The sequence below is a fragment of the Equus asinus genome, chromosome 20 (assembly GCF_041296235.1).
Source record: "Equus asinus isolate D_3611 breed Donkey chromosome 20, EquAss-T2T_v2, whole genome shotgun sequence".
Taxonomy (NCBI): Eukaryota; Metazoa; Chordata; class Mammalia; order Perissodactyla; family Equidae; genus Equus; species Equus asinus.
The window spans coordinates 41,355,068-41,375,223 of record NC_091809.1 but is presented as its reverse complement, the minus strand read 5'-3'; the positions used below and the strand labels follow the sequence as shown (position 1 = coordinate 41,375,223).

Here is a 20,156-nt window from a genome sequence, read left to right as displayed (position 1 = left end):
AGAACAAATAGAAGAAAGCTTGTTCAGCAGGTCAGGATTAAAAAAATAAGCCATCTTCTGGATCTTCTTACCGACTGCAATTCACTCGCAGTTATTTTCATAATGCCAAACACGGACAACACAGTTGGAGATAGACACAGCACATACAGACAAAGCTGTTTCCATTAAGATGAGCATATACTGAAATGTAGATTGTCAAATCATAGAGCCCACGTTACACGACGTGTCTGGATTTGTGATTTGTTTGGAGAATCTTCTCCAGTATGTGTGGAGTGCACACGTACAATACTACGAGGCATTGCAGTGCGTGCTGGTAATGAAGTACCTCTGATAGAACTCTCAGATTGCTGTATATCCTGAATTTCTCTCACAGATTCATGAAGGATGGTCAGTGAGCCACAACAATTGATGAACTGCTTGTGTTGTAGGATAGAGAGGATTCCTGGGGAAAAGAGAAGCCAGAAGAGGGTGATGAAACAATGGAGAGTCATGGAAGAATTTCTCTCCCTGTTGGAAGAACTTCTCTCCCTGTTCTTTCCCTGTGTGCCAGAAGCCCAGTGGGCCCCTTTGAACTGCACTTTGGTATGGAGATGCTTTAGGGGAAGAGACTGGAAGTGTATAAAGAATAGCTCAAATGCTGCTCAGCTCAACAAAATTGAGGATTCTTTCTGAAAGAGGACATGCTTCTGAGTTAGGAAGTACAATTCCAAATGAAATTTTAAAGACTTCTTAGGACAAGAGGGTCTCCAGTGTTGGTGGGTGGCAGTTTAGCATCAGATATTGCTTCTCTCTGACCTCACATTGCCTTGGCACTACACTGTACACCCAGGGTCACTGCCCCTCTCCACATAAGTGAACATTCTGTATCAGCCGCTCTACTTAGTCATGACTTTGATGGTTATTGCTGCCCTAAAGGGGCACAGTGTGAAAGACAGTAGAAAAGGTGGAAATGAGGAGCTGCACTCTGAAGCAAGCATATTGAACATCTCACATAGCCCTAATCTCCAACTTTATCCTTGTAGGAACTGTCCTTGGAGAATGAGTCCACTTCAACTTTAGCCTTTTAAAATGCAAGGGTTGGCATCTTTTTCCCCATTCCCTTTTCTTACCTTTTCATTCTCCCCTCTGTCAGGGGTGAATTGGTTCTTATCACCCATCAAAGGCCCTGAAGACACTCACCAGAGACAATAAAGAAGAAAACATTTAAGTAGGCAGTGAAAATGATCCAGGTGATCCTGTAACTAGCATAGTACACGGATTGACCTTGCCTTAGATTTCGGTGATAACGTAGAAGAGCACAGAGCAGAAGGATACCTAATGTCCAGGAAAAAGGAGAAAAAGTCCCTTCTGAGGAAATTTGGTTCTTTTATTCAAGTCTTAATCCCAGATATGCCTGACTTCCAAGCCTCCACCCTATACAGCTGCACCTTGTTCAAAGACCAATCCCACCTCAGTGATGGATCCAATTCAGAAGCTGCATTTCTGACCCAAAGAACTGGGAAAGCCCAATTAGTCAGACCCATAGCCTGGACCCACAAACCAGGTATACCTCCAAGCCTGTGTTAGGGGAACCAGGAAGTTACCTGAGAGGAAACTGAGGAAGACATTGACGAAGAGGACAAGTTTACTTTGAGGAAGCAGATAGGTAAATTCCAAACCCAGGAACATGTTATGGAAGAAGGAAAGGGACAGGACCCAAATCATCAGAATCCTGACCACTTTCAGGTTATCTGTTGGAAAGCAGAAGCTGTATTGAGAGAAGGACAGATATTTCTTCTAGGCTCATTTCCACCTGGGGGCCACAGATCTCTAGGTAAAAATGGGACTAGGGTGAAAAATTTGACTAAGTAATACACAGGGAAGGGAGGAAAGTAAAAAGAGACAGGGAGCTTTAAGCTGAATGCGAGAGAGTAGGAGAAGAAACTGTTTTCTATGTTGGTGTCTCTGGAAGTTTCTTTCTCTTCTACTCTTTTTTCAGAACTCATTTCTTATTAAATACTGCAGTCAGTCAAGTCCACCTCTATGGGCACTATGACCTACTTTCCTTGCTACCAGTTACCTTTTTGTATACCCTCATGTCCTAGATGAGCTGACCCCTCTGCTGCTACTGGCAAAGCGTCTCAACTGTCCAGCAGTTAAGTCTGTGAGCCTCTAAACTTTTCTCTGAAACAGGCAAATGGTGAGATTTTGGAGTCGGCCTTGACTATGTTGATTATGGAAGTGGGCACACAGCAGGGGTAAGTTGCACCAGAGAATAATGGGTAATCTGGTGAGATGAATGGAGGTCAAGCAAAAATGAACCCTCCCTCTCTACCTATCTGTTTCCATAGTATAGTTCTGACCTTCTGGCCAAACAGAAGTGCAACATATCCATGGACTGTGGCTTATCGTATCATTTTTTGTTTCGAATTTCAGTTCAACCCATTCTTCTATGATGATTCCTACTGCCAAGAATACTAAGGCCCAGGAGGAGAACAACATGTTGGTGGCCTGGACATTTCTAGTTGATATATGCACCATCGCGAGTGGGGATTTCAAACTGAGACCACCACCAATGTCTCACATGTGTCTTCTCTGATCTGATGAGTCACAGGAAGAAGGGCAAAATGCAGACTTCTAGTGATTGCTGAGGCATTGACAGAGGCAGAAGCTGAAGTAGCCTATGGAACAGAGAAGATAAATCCCACTCTTCACCACTCCTATATCTGGGCTGGCCTGTTAACAGGGCTGCTAACTGCCATGGAATCATCTATTGGTTTGACCCTTGACCCTGAGGCCTAGTGCAGTGGAAGGACCAAAGGGCTCAGAGGTCCTGAGAAAGCTGTCAGATAGAGAGGGAGATATGACATCACATAGAGAGAGAGCTAGCAGATATAGGGATAACTAGAGGCCTTGAAAGAAGTTAAACAGGTATGACTAAAGAGGGCCAACTTTATTATTTCTTTCTTAAAATATAGAAAGCCTATTAATATAAATGAAGTGCTATTTGTCAACGTGAAGAAGACCTGCAGCCAAGTCTGCCCTCTCGCTGGACATGAGAGCTTCTTTGATGTCAACTTCTGTAAACCAGTCCTAGCTATTCTCTGCCTCCACTTCTAAGCCCCAAGTTATCTAAGAATGCTATTTTTGCCTTGGTGGGTCCCGAGGTAGCTCTGGGACCTGCAGGAAATGATAGAGGAGGACAGAATGATAGTGGCTATTCTGCTGTGTGAGTCAGTGGTCTTTTTGCCAATTTTAGAGTTAGAATTCTATGTTCCAAGATTAGTTGATATTAGGTAGGGATCACTGGAGAGCAGAAAGAATTAAAGGTCATTGAAATGAGCAGTCAGCTACCTTGCATCGTAAAAGGGAATGACCATTCAAAATTTAGGATGTTTTGGAAAAACTTGTGTCTTCATTTCGAGAGCCTAAAGAAGTTTAGTTAGGCAAGCATCTAAGAAATAGACCAGCAGCTTGAAATCAAAAGAACTGACCTGATACACTGAACCATTGCAGTCCAATATCATTTATAAGGCATAGACAATTATTTCCTGTCAAAATTCCCTTTGTAACTGCAGAGAAAACATTTTTGGATTCCTTGAATGGGCAACCATGGTATGCACTAAGCTCAGAGTCAGAGGACTTGTACTGAATTTCAAAAAGGAACTTTACTAAACTGAGATAAAACTAATCTCAAAAGTCCTCTATATGCCTGTTTTTTTAAATTTTTATTTTTTTCAGATGTACATCATATTTCAAATTCTATGTACATTACATCATGTTCACCGCCCGAACACTAATTATAGTGCATCCTCTCACATGTGAGCCTAATCACCCCTTGTGCCCTGCCCCCCCCTTCCCCTATGGTAACCACCAGTCCAATCTCCAATGCTGTGTGTTTTTTTTTTTTTTTGGCGCTTTTATCTTCTACTTATGAGTGAGATCATATGGTACTTGACTTTCTCCCTCTGACTTATTTCACTCAGCATAATACCCTCAAGGTCCATCCAAGTTGTCACAAATGGCCGGATTTTGTCATTTCTTATGGCTGAGTAGTAGTCCATCGTGTATAAATACCACATCTTCTGTATGCCTATTTCTTTGACCTTATTGCAGGCCCCAAGATTGCTGTTTTCTTTCATTGCCTCCAACATGCTATGCTGTCTCCCTTCCAGACCTCTGTACACATTCTGTTATATTTTATCTTTTTGATTTTTTAAAACAATGCTCAAGTATTTAATCTTACAAGGGAGACTTTGTGGTTAAGAAAATGGACTCTGGATCCCAGCTTTAAATCCTGGCTCTACCACTGAGCAGCTTTGTGGTCTTAGAAACAATAATGCTTCCTATGGCATAAGGATTTTGTAAAGATTAAATGAGTTTAGAGACGTAAAGCACTTAAAAGAGTTCCTAGCACATAGCACATGATATATAAGCAATTGCCTTGGTATTAATTTGGAGTCTCTGGAAGGAGACTCTGAGGCAGAGATTTGTGTGTGGCAGTTTATTGGGGAGTACACCCAGGAGCCACACCTGTTAAGTGTTTGAGGGAAGCAGGCTTTGAGCAGAAGTTGAACTGAGATGTAGTTGCAACAGAATAAGTGTTGGCCAACCCTACCAGGATCCCTGGATCTGGGGTGGTCCTTCAGAGTCATCTTGAATGGAGCAAGAGAGCTCAGTTTGTCATGGAATGTAGGCTGCCCCTGGAGTGGTATCTCCCTTCTGTGTCAAGGGAAATTCTTGTATCTCTCAGGAACTGTAAACCTCACAGTCAACATTTCTGGTAGCTATGGGAATGAACTCCCATCATTTATCACTCATATATCAGGGCCACCTTGCTGTTAGAGCTGCCAACTGCCATGGAATCATCTATCGGTTTGACTCTTGACCCTTGCGTTCTAGTGTAATGGAAAGACCAAGAGCGTAACAGGCAGCATGCCATGACAACTTATATTATTACATTCTTACATATTGATGCTTTTATTTCTATGCAATAGATCCTTAGGAATAGGATTCCTGGGCTGAAAGATTTATGTCTCTTTTAAATTTTAATAGATAATAGCAAAGATATAAGGATGTATCCAGATTAGATAGACTTATAGGATGTGAGGGATTTGTCTGATACAGATCAAAGAAGAAATCCTGTTTCCAGCTAAGGAGAGTAGTAGTCAATGATGCCATTAACTAAAACGTAAAATATGAGAGGAAGCATAAGCCTGGTAAGGAAGAAGTAAGTACTGGTTTGGGTTAAGCTTTGCCTACAGGACATATGATAGACAGAATTTAGCTCTGGAACTTGACAACAGATTAGAGGTTTTCAGCCTAAGGATGGCAATTGAAACAGGTGTGCCTGTCACCATGTAAGGATATCGCACAGGATGTAACAAGAGGTAGAGGAGGAAATTCTGGAGAACATCTGTACTTATGAGAAAGAGGAAGAAGAATTAGGGAGAAGGTAGAGAAATAGAAATGCTGCTGAGGAATTACAAAGAGAATAGAGTTTTAAGGAGAGATTGGGCAATGGTATCTAATGCTGCAGAGAAATCAAATTAGGTGGGAGCTGAACATATGTCAATTTGACAATTAGAATGTTGATGATTTCGGTCACAGTACTTTCAGGAGAATGATGGGACAAGAAGTAGAAGAGAGAGATTTATTTTTTTTTTAGACAGGCAACTAGATTAAATAAATAACAAACAAGGGAAAAGGAAAAGTAGAATTGCAGCTTTGAGGGGGAATGTGCAATTTTGAAAAAGTAGAGAATAGTGGAATGATTCCCATGTATCCTTCATCCAACTTCAGTGATCATCCCCTGAATTATTCTGAAACTGTCCCAGAAAATTTCATCATCTTTAAATATTTGTTTGTATTACTAAAAAATAAGACTTGATCCCCCCCACCTCCATTGCTTTGCTTGGTCTCTTTCTCTCTTTTTCTTCTTAATCTGGTTTATTAGAGGGTTACCAGTTTTGCTAATCTTTTCGAGATCTCTTCACGTATTTAGCCATTTGAAAATATTATTTTTAATGTATTTCACTACTTTAAGCTTTTACCTCATTATTTCTCTTTTCCTACTAATTTTTTTTTGGTTTTATCCCCTGATTTTCTTAAGATAGTTTAAAATTCTTCTTTAATATGCCAGGATTTAGAGCTGTATCTTTTTCTCTGTGCACTGTTTGCTATGTCTCATACATTTTTTTCTACACTTTAAAAAATAGATTTTTTAAGAGCACTTTTAGGTTTATAAGAAAAGTGAGCAGAAGGTCCAGAGATTTCCCATATACCCCCTGTCCCCACACATGCATAGCCTTCCCCATTACCAACATCCCCTAGCACAGGGGTACATTTGTTACAATTGGTGAACCCACATTGACACAGTTCACATTAGGTTCACTCTTGGTTATGTCTCATGCATTTTCACATGACTTTTTCTCCATCTTGTTTCTTGTTAAACAATTTCTGATTTTAGTTTTTATTTTACCATTGATTCAGGGATTATATGGGAGGGATTCTCTTAATTACCAAGCAGCTATGAATTTTAAGTCACCATTTTTCTAATTTTTTCTTTGTTAAAAAAATGAATTACAATAGGAATATAGTCTGAAAAATGTTGGAGAGGGTGTGCAGAGAAGGGAACCCTTGTTCACTGCTGGTGGCAGTGCAAACTGGTGCAGCCATTATGGAAAGCAGTATGGAGTATCCTCAGAAAATTAAGGATGGATCTACCATATGATCCAGCTATTCCACTGCTGGGTGTTTATCCAAAGAACTTGAAAACACAAAGGCATAAAGATCCTTGCATCCCTATGTTCATTGAGGCATTATACACAACAGCCAAGACTTGGAAGCAACCTAGGTGCCCATCAAGGGACGAATGGATAAAGAAGATGTGGTATTTATACACGATGGACTACTACTCAGCCATAAGAAATGACGAAATCCGGCTATTTGTGACAACAAGGATGGACCTTGAGGGTATTTTTTCACTTATCAATATATTTATGGCTTTTCCCTATGTCTTTAGCTATACAGATAATGGATTTTGATATATATTTTAAAATATTCTTATTTTCTAGAATTTTTGCAATTTTACTTTGTATTTCATCTTTGATCAAGGACATTTAAAATATATATATATATATTCCTTAATTTTCAGGAGGATATTTTTATAATTTCTCGTTTTATTGAATTTTGTTCAAGAATGTTATTTGAATTATATCTATTTTTTAAAAATTATGAGGGTTTTTTTTGATTAGTGAACAGTCACAGTCAAGTTTTGTGAATATTCTATATACTCTTGGAAAGAAAATGTTCTCTATTTCGTTTTATGGATATTCCATATACACTTGAAAAGAAGATGTTTTCTATTATTGGGGTTAAAGTTTGGTATATTTTGTTTAGGCCTTCTGTATCTTAATTTTTTTTATGTCCACCTGATCTTGAATTGAGAAAGTAGCATCAAAGTTACCCCTTAATTTTATTACCGTATATATCTTTTTCTTTGTACACCCTGTAATGTGTGCTATATGAAAATTGTGGCTGTGCTAGTTGCTACCTAGGTATTTTTACATGTTTCATATTTTCATTGTGAATTAGAACCTTTATCATTATACGCCTTTCTTTGCCTCATTTAAATATTTCTTGGACAGATTCTACTTTGTTTGACATTAAGATTGTGACTATTGATTTCTTTTTACTTGCCTTTTTCTTAAATATTTGCTCATTCTTTTTTAGCTTTTCTGGATCAATATATTTTTGTACATACCTTATATATAGCACTGACTTGAGTTTTGCTTGAGAAGCCAATCTAAAAACACTTTTTTTGTGTGTATGTGAGGAAGATTCACCCTCAGCTAACATCTGTTGCCAATCCTCCTCTTTTTTTTGCTTGAGGAAGATTAGCCCTGAGCTAATATCCGTGTCAGTCTTCCTCCACTTTGTATGTGGGATGACTCCACAGCATGGCTGATGAGTGGAGTAGGTCAGTACCCGGGATCCAAACCTGCAAAACCTGGCCGCCTGAGCAGAACATGTGGAACTTTAACCACTGAGACACCAGGCCAGCCTCTGAGAACACTTTGTTAAATATACAACTGAAGCCCATTTACATTCAATGTTTGGATTCAATTTATGTCACTTTACATTCATTTTACTTGGTATGTGTGTGTCTGTCTGAGTGTGTGTTTGATGAATGTATATAATAGTCATTTATTATATGATCTCCATGCCATTTATTTTTAAATATTTTTAGTGTTTAGGGAGAGTTGTAGGTTTGATCTAGGCTTACTATTACTCATTTATTTAATATTCTTGGTCTCGTTTTTCACTTCAGACAATGTGTACTTGTTTTCAACTATGAGCTACAATAAAATTAGCTTGTAATTACTTCCTCTTTTTCCTCTCTCTCTTTTTTTGCCATCTAGTTTTCATTAAATGTATAATCTTTTTACGTGATTATTTTTGTACTCTTAGATATATTTAGGTTTTTACTATTTTGTTTGAAAGCTTTAAATGGTTTTCTTTGATCTCCTACTTTTGCCTATAACCTGGTCAGTGAGTTTCGATGTTGCTTACTCTCTTCCACATCTCTTCGAATACTTGGGATTTTATTATTTCTAATTTGTGAGAGCACATATTCTACTTCTGTCTTTCCACTCATCTTTTGTTTTAGTTGTAAATACACATTTAAATATATTCAATCCTTACAGCCTCTCTTCTTACTCAAATTTCCTCATTGCAACATATACACGCTGAGTCATGTTTCATTGAATAAAATTTATCCGCTAGTAAATATAAAAAATACCCAATAGTAATTGGTTTTTTATTCATGTGATAATTTTGCTCTTTACCTCAATTTTTTATATGAGTTCTCTCATATACCTAATGCTCATCCATTTTTTTAAACAACTTTATTTTTTTAGAGTAGTTTTAGGTTCTAGGCAAGATCGAGAGGAAAGTACAAAGAATGCCCATATATCCCCTGTCCGTCCCCCCAAGTCTCCTCCACGTCAGCATAAAACACCAGAGAGACACATTTGTTTCATTGCCCCAAAAATCTTCTATACACTCTTTATTGATCTATTCCACCTATGCCCTCACTGCAACCACTGGTCTTCTTACTGACCCCATAGTTTCGCCTTTTGCAGAATATAATATATTTGGAATTATACAGTTTGTACCCATTTCAGTTTACCTTCATTCACTTAGCAATATGAATTCAAGATTTCTCCGTAGCATGTTATGGCTTGATAGCTCATTTCTTTTTAGCGTGGAATAATATTCCATTCTCTGGATGTGCAACAGTTTATCTGTCCATTCAGCTATTGAAGGACATATTGGTTGCTTCCAAGTTTTGGAAATTATGAATAAAGCTACTATAAACATCCTTGTGCAGATTTTTGTGTGGTTGTAAGTTTTCAAATCCCTTGGATAAATACCAAGAAGTGCGATTGCTGGGTCTTTTAATATGAATATGTTTAGTTTTTTAAAAACAATCACCATATTGGGCTGGCCTGGTGGCACAGTGGTTAAGTTCGCATGTTTCACTTCGGCAGCCCAGGGTTTGCAGGTTTGGATTCTGGGCGCAGGGCTACGCACCGCTTGTCCAGCCATGCTGTGGCAGGCATCCCACATATAAAGTAGAGGAAGATGGGCACAGATGTTAGCTCAGGGCCAGTTTTCCTCAGCAAAAAGAGGAGGATTGGCAGCAGATGTTAGCTCAGGGCTAATCTTCCTCAAAGAAAAACAAAAAAAGAAAAAAATCACCATATAGTCTTCAAAATTGCCTCTACCATTTTGCATTTCCACCAGCAATGAATGAGAGTTCCTGCTGCTCCACATCCTCATCAGCATTTGATATTATAAGTGTTTTAAATTGTGGCCATTTCTAATAGGTGTGTAGTGGTATCTAACTGTTGTTTTAATTTGCAATTTCCTAAGGACATGATATTGAACGTATTTTCATATGCTTAATATCTTCTTTGGTGAAGTGTCTGTTCCAGTCTTTTCACCACTTTTCAATGAGATTGTTCATTTTTCAATTGTTGAGTCATAAGAGTTCTTTGTATATTTTGGGTAACAGTCCATTATCAGCTACGTCTTTTGCAAATATTTTCTCCCAGTCTGTAGCTTGTCTTCTCATTCTACTGACAGTGTCTTTTTCAGAACAAAAGTGTTTTATTTTAATGAAGTCCAGCTTATCAATTATTTCTTTCATGAATCATGTCTTTGATGTTGTACCAAAAAGTCATCACCAAATTCAAGGAAATGTAGATTTTCTCCTATGGTATCTTCTGAGAGTTTTATGGTGTTATATTTTACATTTAGGTCTACGCTCCACTTTGAGTTAATTTTTATGAAGGATGTAAGATCTGTGTCTAGATTCTTTTTTATGCATGTGGAGATGTGGTTGTTTTAGCATCATTTTTTGAAAAGAATATCTTTGCTTCATTGTATTGCCTTTGATCTTTTGCCAAAATCAGTTATCCATATTTGTGTGAGTCTATTTCTGGGCTCTCTATTCTGTTCCATTGATCTATTTGTCTATTCTTTTGCCAGTATCACATTGTCTTGATTAATGTAGGTTTAAAGTAAGACCTCAGTCAGGTAGTTTCAGTCCTCTAACTTTGTTCTTCATCTTAAATATTGTGTTGGCTATTCTGCATCTTTTTGCCTCTCCATATAAACTTTAGAATCAGTGTGTCAATATCCACAAAATGACATTCCTGGGTTTTTGATTGAGATTGTGTGGAATCTGTAGATCAAGTTGGGAAGAACTAAATTTTTGACAATATTGAGTCTTCTTATTCATGTCCATGGAATGTCTCTCCATTTGTTCAGTTACTTTTTTCATCTGAGTTTTGCTCATTTAGCTCGTGTACGTATTTTGCTGGATTTCTACCTAAGGATTTCATTTTGGGGATGCTAATATAAATAATATTATGTTTTAACTTCAGATTTTATTTCTTCATTGCTTGTGTATAGGAAAACAATTGACTTCTGTATATTAACCTTTTATCCTGCAACCTTGCTGTAGTCACTTACTAATTTCACAAAGGTTTGTAGGTTTTTTCATTTTTTTCAGTTTGTCTATATAGACAATCATGTCATCTGTGAACAAAGGCAGTTTTATTTCCTTCTTTTTAATGTATACCATTCATTTCCTTTTTGTCTCTTACTGCCTTATCTAGCACTTCCAGTACAATATTGAAAAGGAGTGTAACAGGAGACATCCTTGCCTTGTTCCTGAAAGCTTCTAGTTTCTCACTGTTAAGTATAATGTTAGCGTTAGGCTTTTTCTAGATGCTCTTTTTCAAATTAGAAAGAGTCCCTCTATTCCTAGTTTCCTGGGAGTGTTTTTCATGAATGGGAGTTGGATTTAGTCAAATGACTTTTCTGCATCTATTGATATGATTATGTGGTTTTTCTTTTTTAGTGTTCATGTGATGGATTACATTAATTATTTTTGAATGTGGAACCAGGATTGCATACCTGGGATAAATGCCAATTGGTCATGGTGTGTAATTCATTTTATATGTTGTTGGATACGATTTGCTAATATTTTCTTGTAACGTCTTTGTTTGGTTTTGGTGCTAAGGTAATGTTGGCCTCATAGAATGAATAAGGAAGAATTCCCTCTGCTTCATCCTCTGAAAAAGATTGTAGAAAATTGGTATATTGGGGCCGGCTCCGTGGCTGAGTGGTTAAGTTTGCGCACTCCGCTGCGGTGGCCCAGGGTTCGGATCCTGGGTGCGGACATGGCACTGCTCATCAGGCCACGTTGAGGCGGCGTCCCACATCCCATAGCTAGAAGGACATGCAACTAAGATATACAACTGTGTACAGGGGGGATTTGGGAAGATAAAGCAGAAAAAAAATACTGACTTTAAAAAAAAAAGAGAAAGAAAATTGGTGTAATTTCCTCCTTAAACATTTGGTAGAATTCACCAGTGAACCCATCTGGGCCTGGTTCTTTCAATTTTGGAATAATATTAACTGCTGTCTCAATTTCTTCCCAGATAAAAGCCTATTCAGATTATTTTTTCTTTCTGAGTGAGTTTTGGCAGTCTGTACTTTCAAGGAATCAGTGTGTTTCACCTAGGTTATCAAATTTGTGGACGTAGAGTCATTAATAGTATTCCTTTATGATTGTCTTAACTTGCGTGGAATTTGTAGTGATGTCCTCTCTTTCATTTCTCATATTAGTAATTTATGTTCTCTCTCTTTTTTATTAGTCTTGCTAGAGGCTTATTAATTTTATTAACCTTTTCAAAGAACCAGGTTTTGGTTTTGTTGACTTTTCCTACCATTGTTCTATTTTCATTTTCATTGATTTCTCCTCTACTTCTTGTTATATTTTTTATTTTACTAAGTTTGGGTTTGATTTATTCTTCTTTTTCTAGTTTCCTGAGGTGGAAACAGATGATTATTATTCTAACAACGATGAAGGTAAACCAAAGGAGGAAGTGGGAGAGAGTTTTGTATGGCTTCCCAAGTTCTCAGTTCAAGAGAACTTTAAAAAATTTTTTTCTCTTGGGTGCCTTTTTCTGTGTGAGGTCTAGTTTAAATTCTGGTTCTTTGATACTATCTTGTTTCAATAGGACACTTATCTTCCACTACTTTCTTCTTTCCCTTCATATCCTATACTCCATGTGGCACATCCAACTTCCTAGGTGCCTATCTTTTCACCAGTAAAGGTGCCTTCTTGGGACTCAAGTCTCACGGACTTTACAAGCAACTTCCTCTTGTTTTTCTAGTAGCCAGCACTATGACCTGTCAGATATCAGACTTTTTCTTACTATTGCCTACTCAGAAGAAGATCCTTACTTTCTTAGGGGGAACCATAGCTGTTGTCATCTGTGTTCCATAAAGAGGACTGATTGCTGAGGAAGAAGACCCAGCCTCAAGAGGCTATGTTTCACTATTGGTGTAGTAAGATGCAACATCGTCCAAACAAGTTATTTGAAAAATTATCAAACTTTAAAAGTTCATATGTAAGCATATCCATTGACTGACTCCTGGTCTATTGGAATCTATGTAACCCACTCCAGACCTGACACAAGGCTTTTCAGAATTGGGGAGAAAAAATTGAAGGCATTGTTTACAGAATGAGTTCACAATCTACTTCATGTGACAATCAGAGATTAGGATTTAGAATTTTGCCTCATTTGATAAACTTCTTCCTTTTGACCCTTATATGGCTCTTTAATTTCTGCTCAGAGGGATCTAAGAACACAAACCTGAGTGATACAGCATTTTCTTACCAGCCTAGCAATAAATTCAGCTTTCTGTTAGACTACTGTTTGGTGCATTTTGTTATTTCTTTCTGACAATATGACAGAAGATTTCAGCTCCCCCATCAGTGGACTGTATAGTAAAGAGGTCCTTCATGACCTCTAGGAAAATTCATGCTTTCTTTCCCTAGAGAGCCATTGGTTGTATTCTTGCCACAGAAAGGCCTATGGGTGAATAAGCAGGCAATATTTGAAATACACATCTCTGACAAGGGAGTATATATAGAATATAAAAAGAAGATCTATAAATAAGTGTGAGAAAGAAAGGTTGCCTAGTAGAAAAATGGATAAAATGCATGAACTAGGCATGTCACAAAGCAAATATCCAAATGGTCAATAAACATGTGAAAAGGCACTCAACCTCACGTGTCATGAGGAAATTGAAGATTGTGCAGAAATGCTGAAGAATGCAGTGGGAAATAAACTCAAGATAAAAAAATTATGGCACAAACACTTTATTTATTGCTACCTGTATTATTTAAGCAACTCCTAAATGCTCAGAGAAGTTTTAGGACAATTAAAAATATAATATCCTCTAAGATACATTTCTGAATAGTTATGAAGAATGTAAAACATTTCAATGCATATCTTTCTTTTGTTCTTTTCAAATAAAATAGAACTCTGCCTTTTAGAAATTCTACTTGGTTTGCCTTTGTATCAGTAAGGAATTAGCTCTTTGCAAGGGTTAAATGATCAGAAGAATGGAAGAGGAATCCCTTTATAGTCTTTGTGGATCAAGAAAAGGTGATAATGAGGTACTAAAATAGACCTAAATTCAGTTCCCATTCTGCCACTAACTGACCATTTTTGTTAGGGGGCAAGTAACTGCATTCTTTAGAGCCTTAAGTTAAAATAAGATGGTTTTGTTTGATCTCTCTCATTGTCTCTAGCAGTAACTTTTAATGCTATTATTATTTGAGCTTGTGTAGGATGTTAAATCACTGTAGAAAAAGAAATGTGGTGATCTGAGTGTAAATTCAGAGTTTAAGGTTTGCATGGCTGAAATCAGGCCAAAGAGTGGGTCAGTAACTTCTTCCTGCTAAGATAGGACAATGTCTGTGTATTTTTGGTACTGGAGAAGGAATCTAATCACTCATTCATTCAATCATTCACATTCAGGTCACATATTTTCAAGGAGACCAGTGTCGAAGTAAATATAGTACTTAACAATAAACGTTTCTTTTGTGTTCTTCTTCTCTACCCTGTGTATGCTTTTTAAAATTATTTGTCACAAATGTTAAAATAGTTTGTTTCTATGCGTATTTTTCCCAGACCATAAGCTCCTTGAAAACATTTTTTTCTGGTAATTTTCTCCTCAGTGCCTAAAATAGTACCTGTCATGCATTAGATAAGATATGTTGACTAGATGAATTTCCACTGCCCTGACATTGACTAAATGCCCTTGTGTCCACGTTTAATCCACCTTTATTAGCTCCCATATGCAGTAGGAGGGTACACCTGTGAGTTAATTGAAGCAGTGCCTCAAACATCTGATGTATGGTGTTAGAAATGTAGCAAGGAGGGCTTAGTTATTTGTGTTCTTCATCTCCACCCCTAGATATAATGGATTTAGTACTTAAATAGTCACCAGAGCAATTTACGTTTTACTCAGTTTGATAATCCCTCCCCTCAGTTATTAATACAAATGCTTGCTTTATTTCATCTACTTGGTCCTCTCTCCCAGCTACTAACTCCTTTAATCATAAAGGTGTGATTTTCTACCCTGTTGTTTGGTTCTCTCGAGGGTTGAGAAACTCTGGGCTTTCTTTCTCAGGCTATTGCCCCAGACAAAATGTAGATGAGGACCCATTGGTGACAAAATCATCTCCAACCACAGACTTGTATTAATCATCTCTAATCACAGACTTTTATTACAATGAAGATCGATTCCCTCTTACCTCTCTAACGGCAGGAACTGAAGATAGAAATATCAAAAGGGCAAATTTATTTATTCTCTGTTGAGTTAAAAACTGAAAAAGATAAGAAAAAGGTAGCTGGATCCAAATGGTGAGGAACTGAAAGGACTTAAAATTATTATGGAAGAGAAAAGAAAAAATAAAAATCAAAAAGGAAGGAAAGAAACAGCAACACATGAAAGAATATTTAGAAAAATGTCCATAATCATACTATCCTACCACAACAACTAATTTCCTTTTGCATGTTAGCTTCCAGTTTCTGATTACATGCACCTGTCTTATACGTGGATCTACACCACTGTAATCAAAATGTTTGTACTATACACAGATAGTAGCATGAGCAGTTAGAAAGTCTTCAAAATGATAATTTTAATGAATGCACAACGGTCCATTGTGTTGATACACAAAACTGTGTGAAAACATTCTCTTGTAATATTTAGCTTGTTTCACTGAAGTACTGGCACCCTCTTGAAGGGTGGGATGGAATCAGAGGAGTTAGGTGGTTACATGGCTGATTCTCTCACTGTATCTTTCCTGCCCCCCAACCTCTCTCAAGCTATCCAATAGACAAATTAATATGAAGCCCTTTATATTTTATAAAATATTTTTCTGTATATATATTTGACTTTCAGAAAACCTTTAAAATTCAGATAGAACAACTCTTAGAATTATATCTTTCTTAACCATAAGGAAACCTTGGCTTAGAGAGGTGAGAGAACTTGCTCAAAAAACCACACAACAGCTGGGAAGTAACAGATATGGGTCCTAAGATATCTTCAAATGAAAGCCATGCATGCATGCACTCTCTTGCGTGTGCACTCTCGCTCACACTCCCAATCTCTTTCTCTGAATATCTGTTCCAGGCAGATATCTAGCCATTAAATTAGCATTGTCACAGAGAATGCACAACGAGAATAATGAACCATGTAAGTCTTATTGCAGATAACTATGAAAGGTTCAGAATAATTATAAAAATTGGAATCCACTTGGGACCGTGTACACAATTACAAATGGTTTTACACCTGAAGGTATCTGGGAGAGCAGAGACTGTGATATTGTTATATTCATGATTATAAGATTCACATGTAAATAATTGAACAAAGTCCCATGTGGGGCAATTGAAATTTTTCCTAAACATCGTAAGCTCTGGAGACCATAAATGACATGGAATAATTATTCATCTAAATCAGTGTCCACCTCACTTATCAGCTTGATTAGGTATCCACCTCTGTGATCTGAACAATAATTTCAGGAACAAGAAAGCCTTCTGATCCTCTGTCTCCCAGGCCTGGGATTTGAGGGGCAAGTCTGTTATTATTGTTTCGAGGACTCTCACCTGAATACTTGCTTTTCTTTGCTTTAAAGTGAAAGGATGGTGGCTCCCTCCCTTCACTCCACCAGATATACAGATATATTTCAGCTTGAGATTAGAGACCAGACGCTAACTTCCTAAGACCTGGGTAGTCTGTATCCTGCCCAAGAGACACGGATTCAAGGAATAATATATCACATTCCCTGTGCTGAAACAGACATTCCTGACACATTCCTGAAGGGAAAGGAATAGAAGGTCAATATGAAACCTGGGGCACATATAGAAGTGGAAGTTCCCCTTCTGCCTGTCCGGCCTTAGAGGAGGTGGAGATTGTGGTTTTGTGGACAGATGGTCCCTATGTAGCATATGCTTATGGTCTATACCTCCTCTCAGATGCTGTTTCCTGTCACTTGGCTTCCTTGTGCCCTTTTTCATCAGCGTATCTCCTGAAGTGTGGGCCTGGGCCTTCAGGACAGGCTTCCCTGATGTGCAGAATGGGTGATGGCATTTTGCTACACTCAGCCCAGGATTTCTAGACTATGTACTTTTCTGGAATGCTTATTGACACTAATGATTCTTTTATCCAACTTCAGATTTACAGAATCAGAACTTCAGTGAGTGGTCCACTTCTGGCAGGTGCCTTGAGGGATTTTTTCAGCACACTGACATTTTAGAATCTCTTGCTGCGACGGCACTGACACCTAGGAATCTTTGGACGTGTGCCTGTTCTCTCATCCCCTTCCCACCATGTGAAGGTCCTTCAAGATGGAGTACAAGGACCCTATTTGCCCAGGATCCTGCATCTAGGGATTCTTTACTTCTGGAGCTTCTTTTTACAAATCTCCTTTATATCTATGCCAAATTTTGAGTCTGGTGCATTATTTTGTAGAGAGGTCAGCGAGCAAAAGATTAGTGGATATTTTACTAGCCATGTGAACCTGCTTTATTACTGGGTAGATCTTGGCCCCAAATCTATGTTTGCTTTTCAAAGTTAGTGATGTGTGCTAAATCACCTAGGAGGACACTAAACGTTCTCTTTCTCTCTCTCCAAATATAAGCAGCTGTCTTCCTGCTTGCTCTCCACTTAGGGCAACAAGGCATCAGCTCTGGTGTGAGGCAATCCTGGATTTGCTTCTTGTCTCTGTCACTTGCCAGCTTTGTGGCCTTGAGCAAATTTCACAATCACTCTGAACTCTGGTAGGCTGAAGGGTAAAATGGAGCTAAATGTTGAGTAGTAACTGTTAGCAATTGGGATGATGTTCATAAAATGTCTGGAGAAATGCTCAACAGAGATCAATCCCTTTTGCTATTTCTTCCCTTTGTGTGCATGTGTGTGTGTATGTGTTTGCATGGGTGTGTCTGTGGGCAGGCAGGCAGAGCAGACACATCTGGACAGGTCAGGTGGTATAATGGTGTCATCTTCAAGTTTCTGTTTTTACCAAGACCAGGAATTCTTGAAGAATTCAAATGGAGAGGAAGTGGGAACTTGATTTGATGAGTTTGACCCAGTAACATAAGCTATATCCACATTCAGAGAGGTGTGAAATCTGAGAACAGTATGGAGCTTTCCCTGATATTTGGTTCTGAGCCCCCTCCCTTTGCATTTTCATGATATCGAGGGAACTAAAATCAAAAATGTAATTCTAGTAGAAATCTCTGTAAGATGTTGCTGCACCATTAGCATTTCTTTTTTTTTCTTTTTTTATTATTTTTTTATTGAGTTATTGATAGGTTACAATCTTGTGAAATTTCAATTGTACATTAATGTTTGTCAGTCATGTTGTAGGTGCACCACTTCACCCTTTGTGCCCACCCCCTACCCCACCTTTCCCCTGGTATCCACTAAACTGTTCTTGGTCCATAGTTTTAAATTCCTCATATGAGTGGAGTCATACACAGATTATCTTTCTCTCGCTGGCTTATTTCACTTAACATAATTCTCTCAAGGTCCATCCATGTTATTGCAAATGGAATGATTTTGTTCTGTTTTGCAGCTGAGTAGTATTCCATTGTATATATGTACCACATCTTCTTTATCCATTCGTCTGTTGATGGGCACTTAGGTTGCTTCCACGTCTTGGCTATTGTAAACAGTGCTGCAATAAACATTGGGGTGCACAGGACTTTTGGGATTGCTGACTTCAGGCTCTTTGGATAAATACCCAGTAGTGGGATGGCTGGATCGTGTGGTAGTTCTATTTTTAGTTTTTTGAGGAATCTCCATACTGTTTTCCATAGTGGCTGCACCAGTTTGCATTCCCACCAGCCTTGTATGAGGGTTCCTTTTTCTCTGCAACCTCTCCAACATTTGTTGCTATTAGTTTTAGATATTTTTGTCATTCTAACGGGTGTAAGGTGATATCTTAGTGTAGTTTTGATTTGCATTTCCCTGATGATCAGCGATGATGAGCATCTTTTCATGTGCCTATTGGCCATCAGTATATCTTCTTTGGAGAAATGTCTGTTCATGTCTCCAGCCCATTTTTTGATTGGGTTGTTTGATGTTTTGTGGTTGAGTTGTGAGAGTTCTTTATATATTAAGGATATTAAGCCTTTGTCAGATATATGACTTGCAAATATTTTTTCCCAGTTAGTGGGTTGTTTTTTTGTTTCAATCCTGTTTTCATTTGCCTTGAAGAAGCTCTTTAATCTGATGAAGTCCCATTTGTTTATTCTTTCTATTGTTTCCCTTCTCTGAGAAGGCATGGTGTCTGAAAAGATCCTTTTAATACTGATGTCAAAGAGTGTACTGCCTACGTTTTCTTCCAGAAGCCTTATGGTTTCAGGTCTCACCTTTAGGTCTTTGATCCATTTTGAGTTTATTTTGGTGAATGGTGAAAAAGAATGGTCAATTTTCATTATTTTACATGTGGCTTTCCAGTTTTCCCAGCACCATTTGTTGAAAAGACTTTCTTTTCTCCATTGTATGCCCTCAGCTCCTTTGTCAAAGATAAGCTGTCCATAGATGTGTGGTTTTATTTCTGGGCTTTCAATTCTGTTCCATTGATCTGTGTGCCTGTTTTTGTACCAGTACCATGCTGTTTTGATTACTGTAGCTTAGTAGTATGTTTTGAAGTCAGGGATTGTGATGCCTCCCGTTTTGTTCTTTTTTCTCAGGATTGCTTTAGAAATTCGGGGTCTTTTGTTGCCCCATATGAATTTTAGGATTCTTTGTTCTAATTCTGTAAAGAATGTCATTGGGATTCTGATTGGGATGGCATTGAATCTGTAGATTGCTTTAGGTAGAATGGACATTTTAACTATGTTAATTCTTGCAATCCATGTACATGGAATGTCTTTCCATCTCCTTATGTCGTCATCCAATTCTCTCAGAAAGGCCTTGTAATTTTCATTATATAGGTCCTTCACTTCCTTAGTTAAATTTACCCCAAGGTATTTTATTCTTTTTGTTGCGATTGTGAATGGTATTGTATTCTTGAGTTCTTTTTCTGTTGGTTCATTACTGGAGTATAGAAATGCTACTGATTTACGCAAATTGATTTTATACCCTGCAACTTTGCCGTAGTTGTTGATTACTTCTAACAGTTTTCCAATGGATTCTTTGGGGTTTTCTATATATAAGATCATGTCGTCTGCAAACAGTGAGAGTTTCACTTCTTCCCTCCCTATTTGGATTCCTTTTATTCCTTTTTCTTG

At 37.9% G+C, this 20,156-nt stretch overlaps 1 protein-coding gene across 1 annotated transcript; it reads right to left on the bottom strand.

Annotated features, from left to right (window-relative positions):
- Positions 1-200: 200 nt before the first annotated feature.
- On the bottom strand, positions 201-2,520 carry TMEM225 (transmembrane protein 225). Its single transcript, XM_014843690.3, has 4 exons — positions 2,343-2,520; positions 1,584-1,730; positions 1,180-1,314; positions 201-442 (listed from the first exon to the last, which is right to left on the bottom strand). The coding sequence occupies exons 1-4, from the start codon at positions 2,518-2,520 to the stop codon at positions 201-203; spliced, it is 702 nt and encodes a 233-aa protein (XP_014699176.1).
- Positions 2,521-20,156: the final 17,636 nt, after the last annotated feature.

Coding starts and splice junctions, on each gene's coding strand:
- TMEM225 (XM_014843690.3), bottom strand. CDS start 2,520: ATGGTGCATATATCAACTAGAAATGTCCAGGCCACCAACATGTTGTTC. Junction 1,731..2,342: donor CACTTCTGTTTGGCCAGAAG/GTCAGAACTATA, acceptor GCTTTCCAACAG/ATAACCTGAAAGTGGTCAGG. Junction 1,315..1,583: donor CTTCCTCAGTTTCCTCTCAG/GTAACTTCCTGG, acceptor CCTGGACATTAG/GTATCCTTCTGCTCTGTGCT.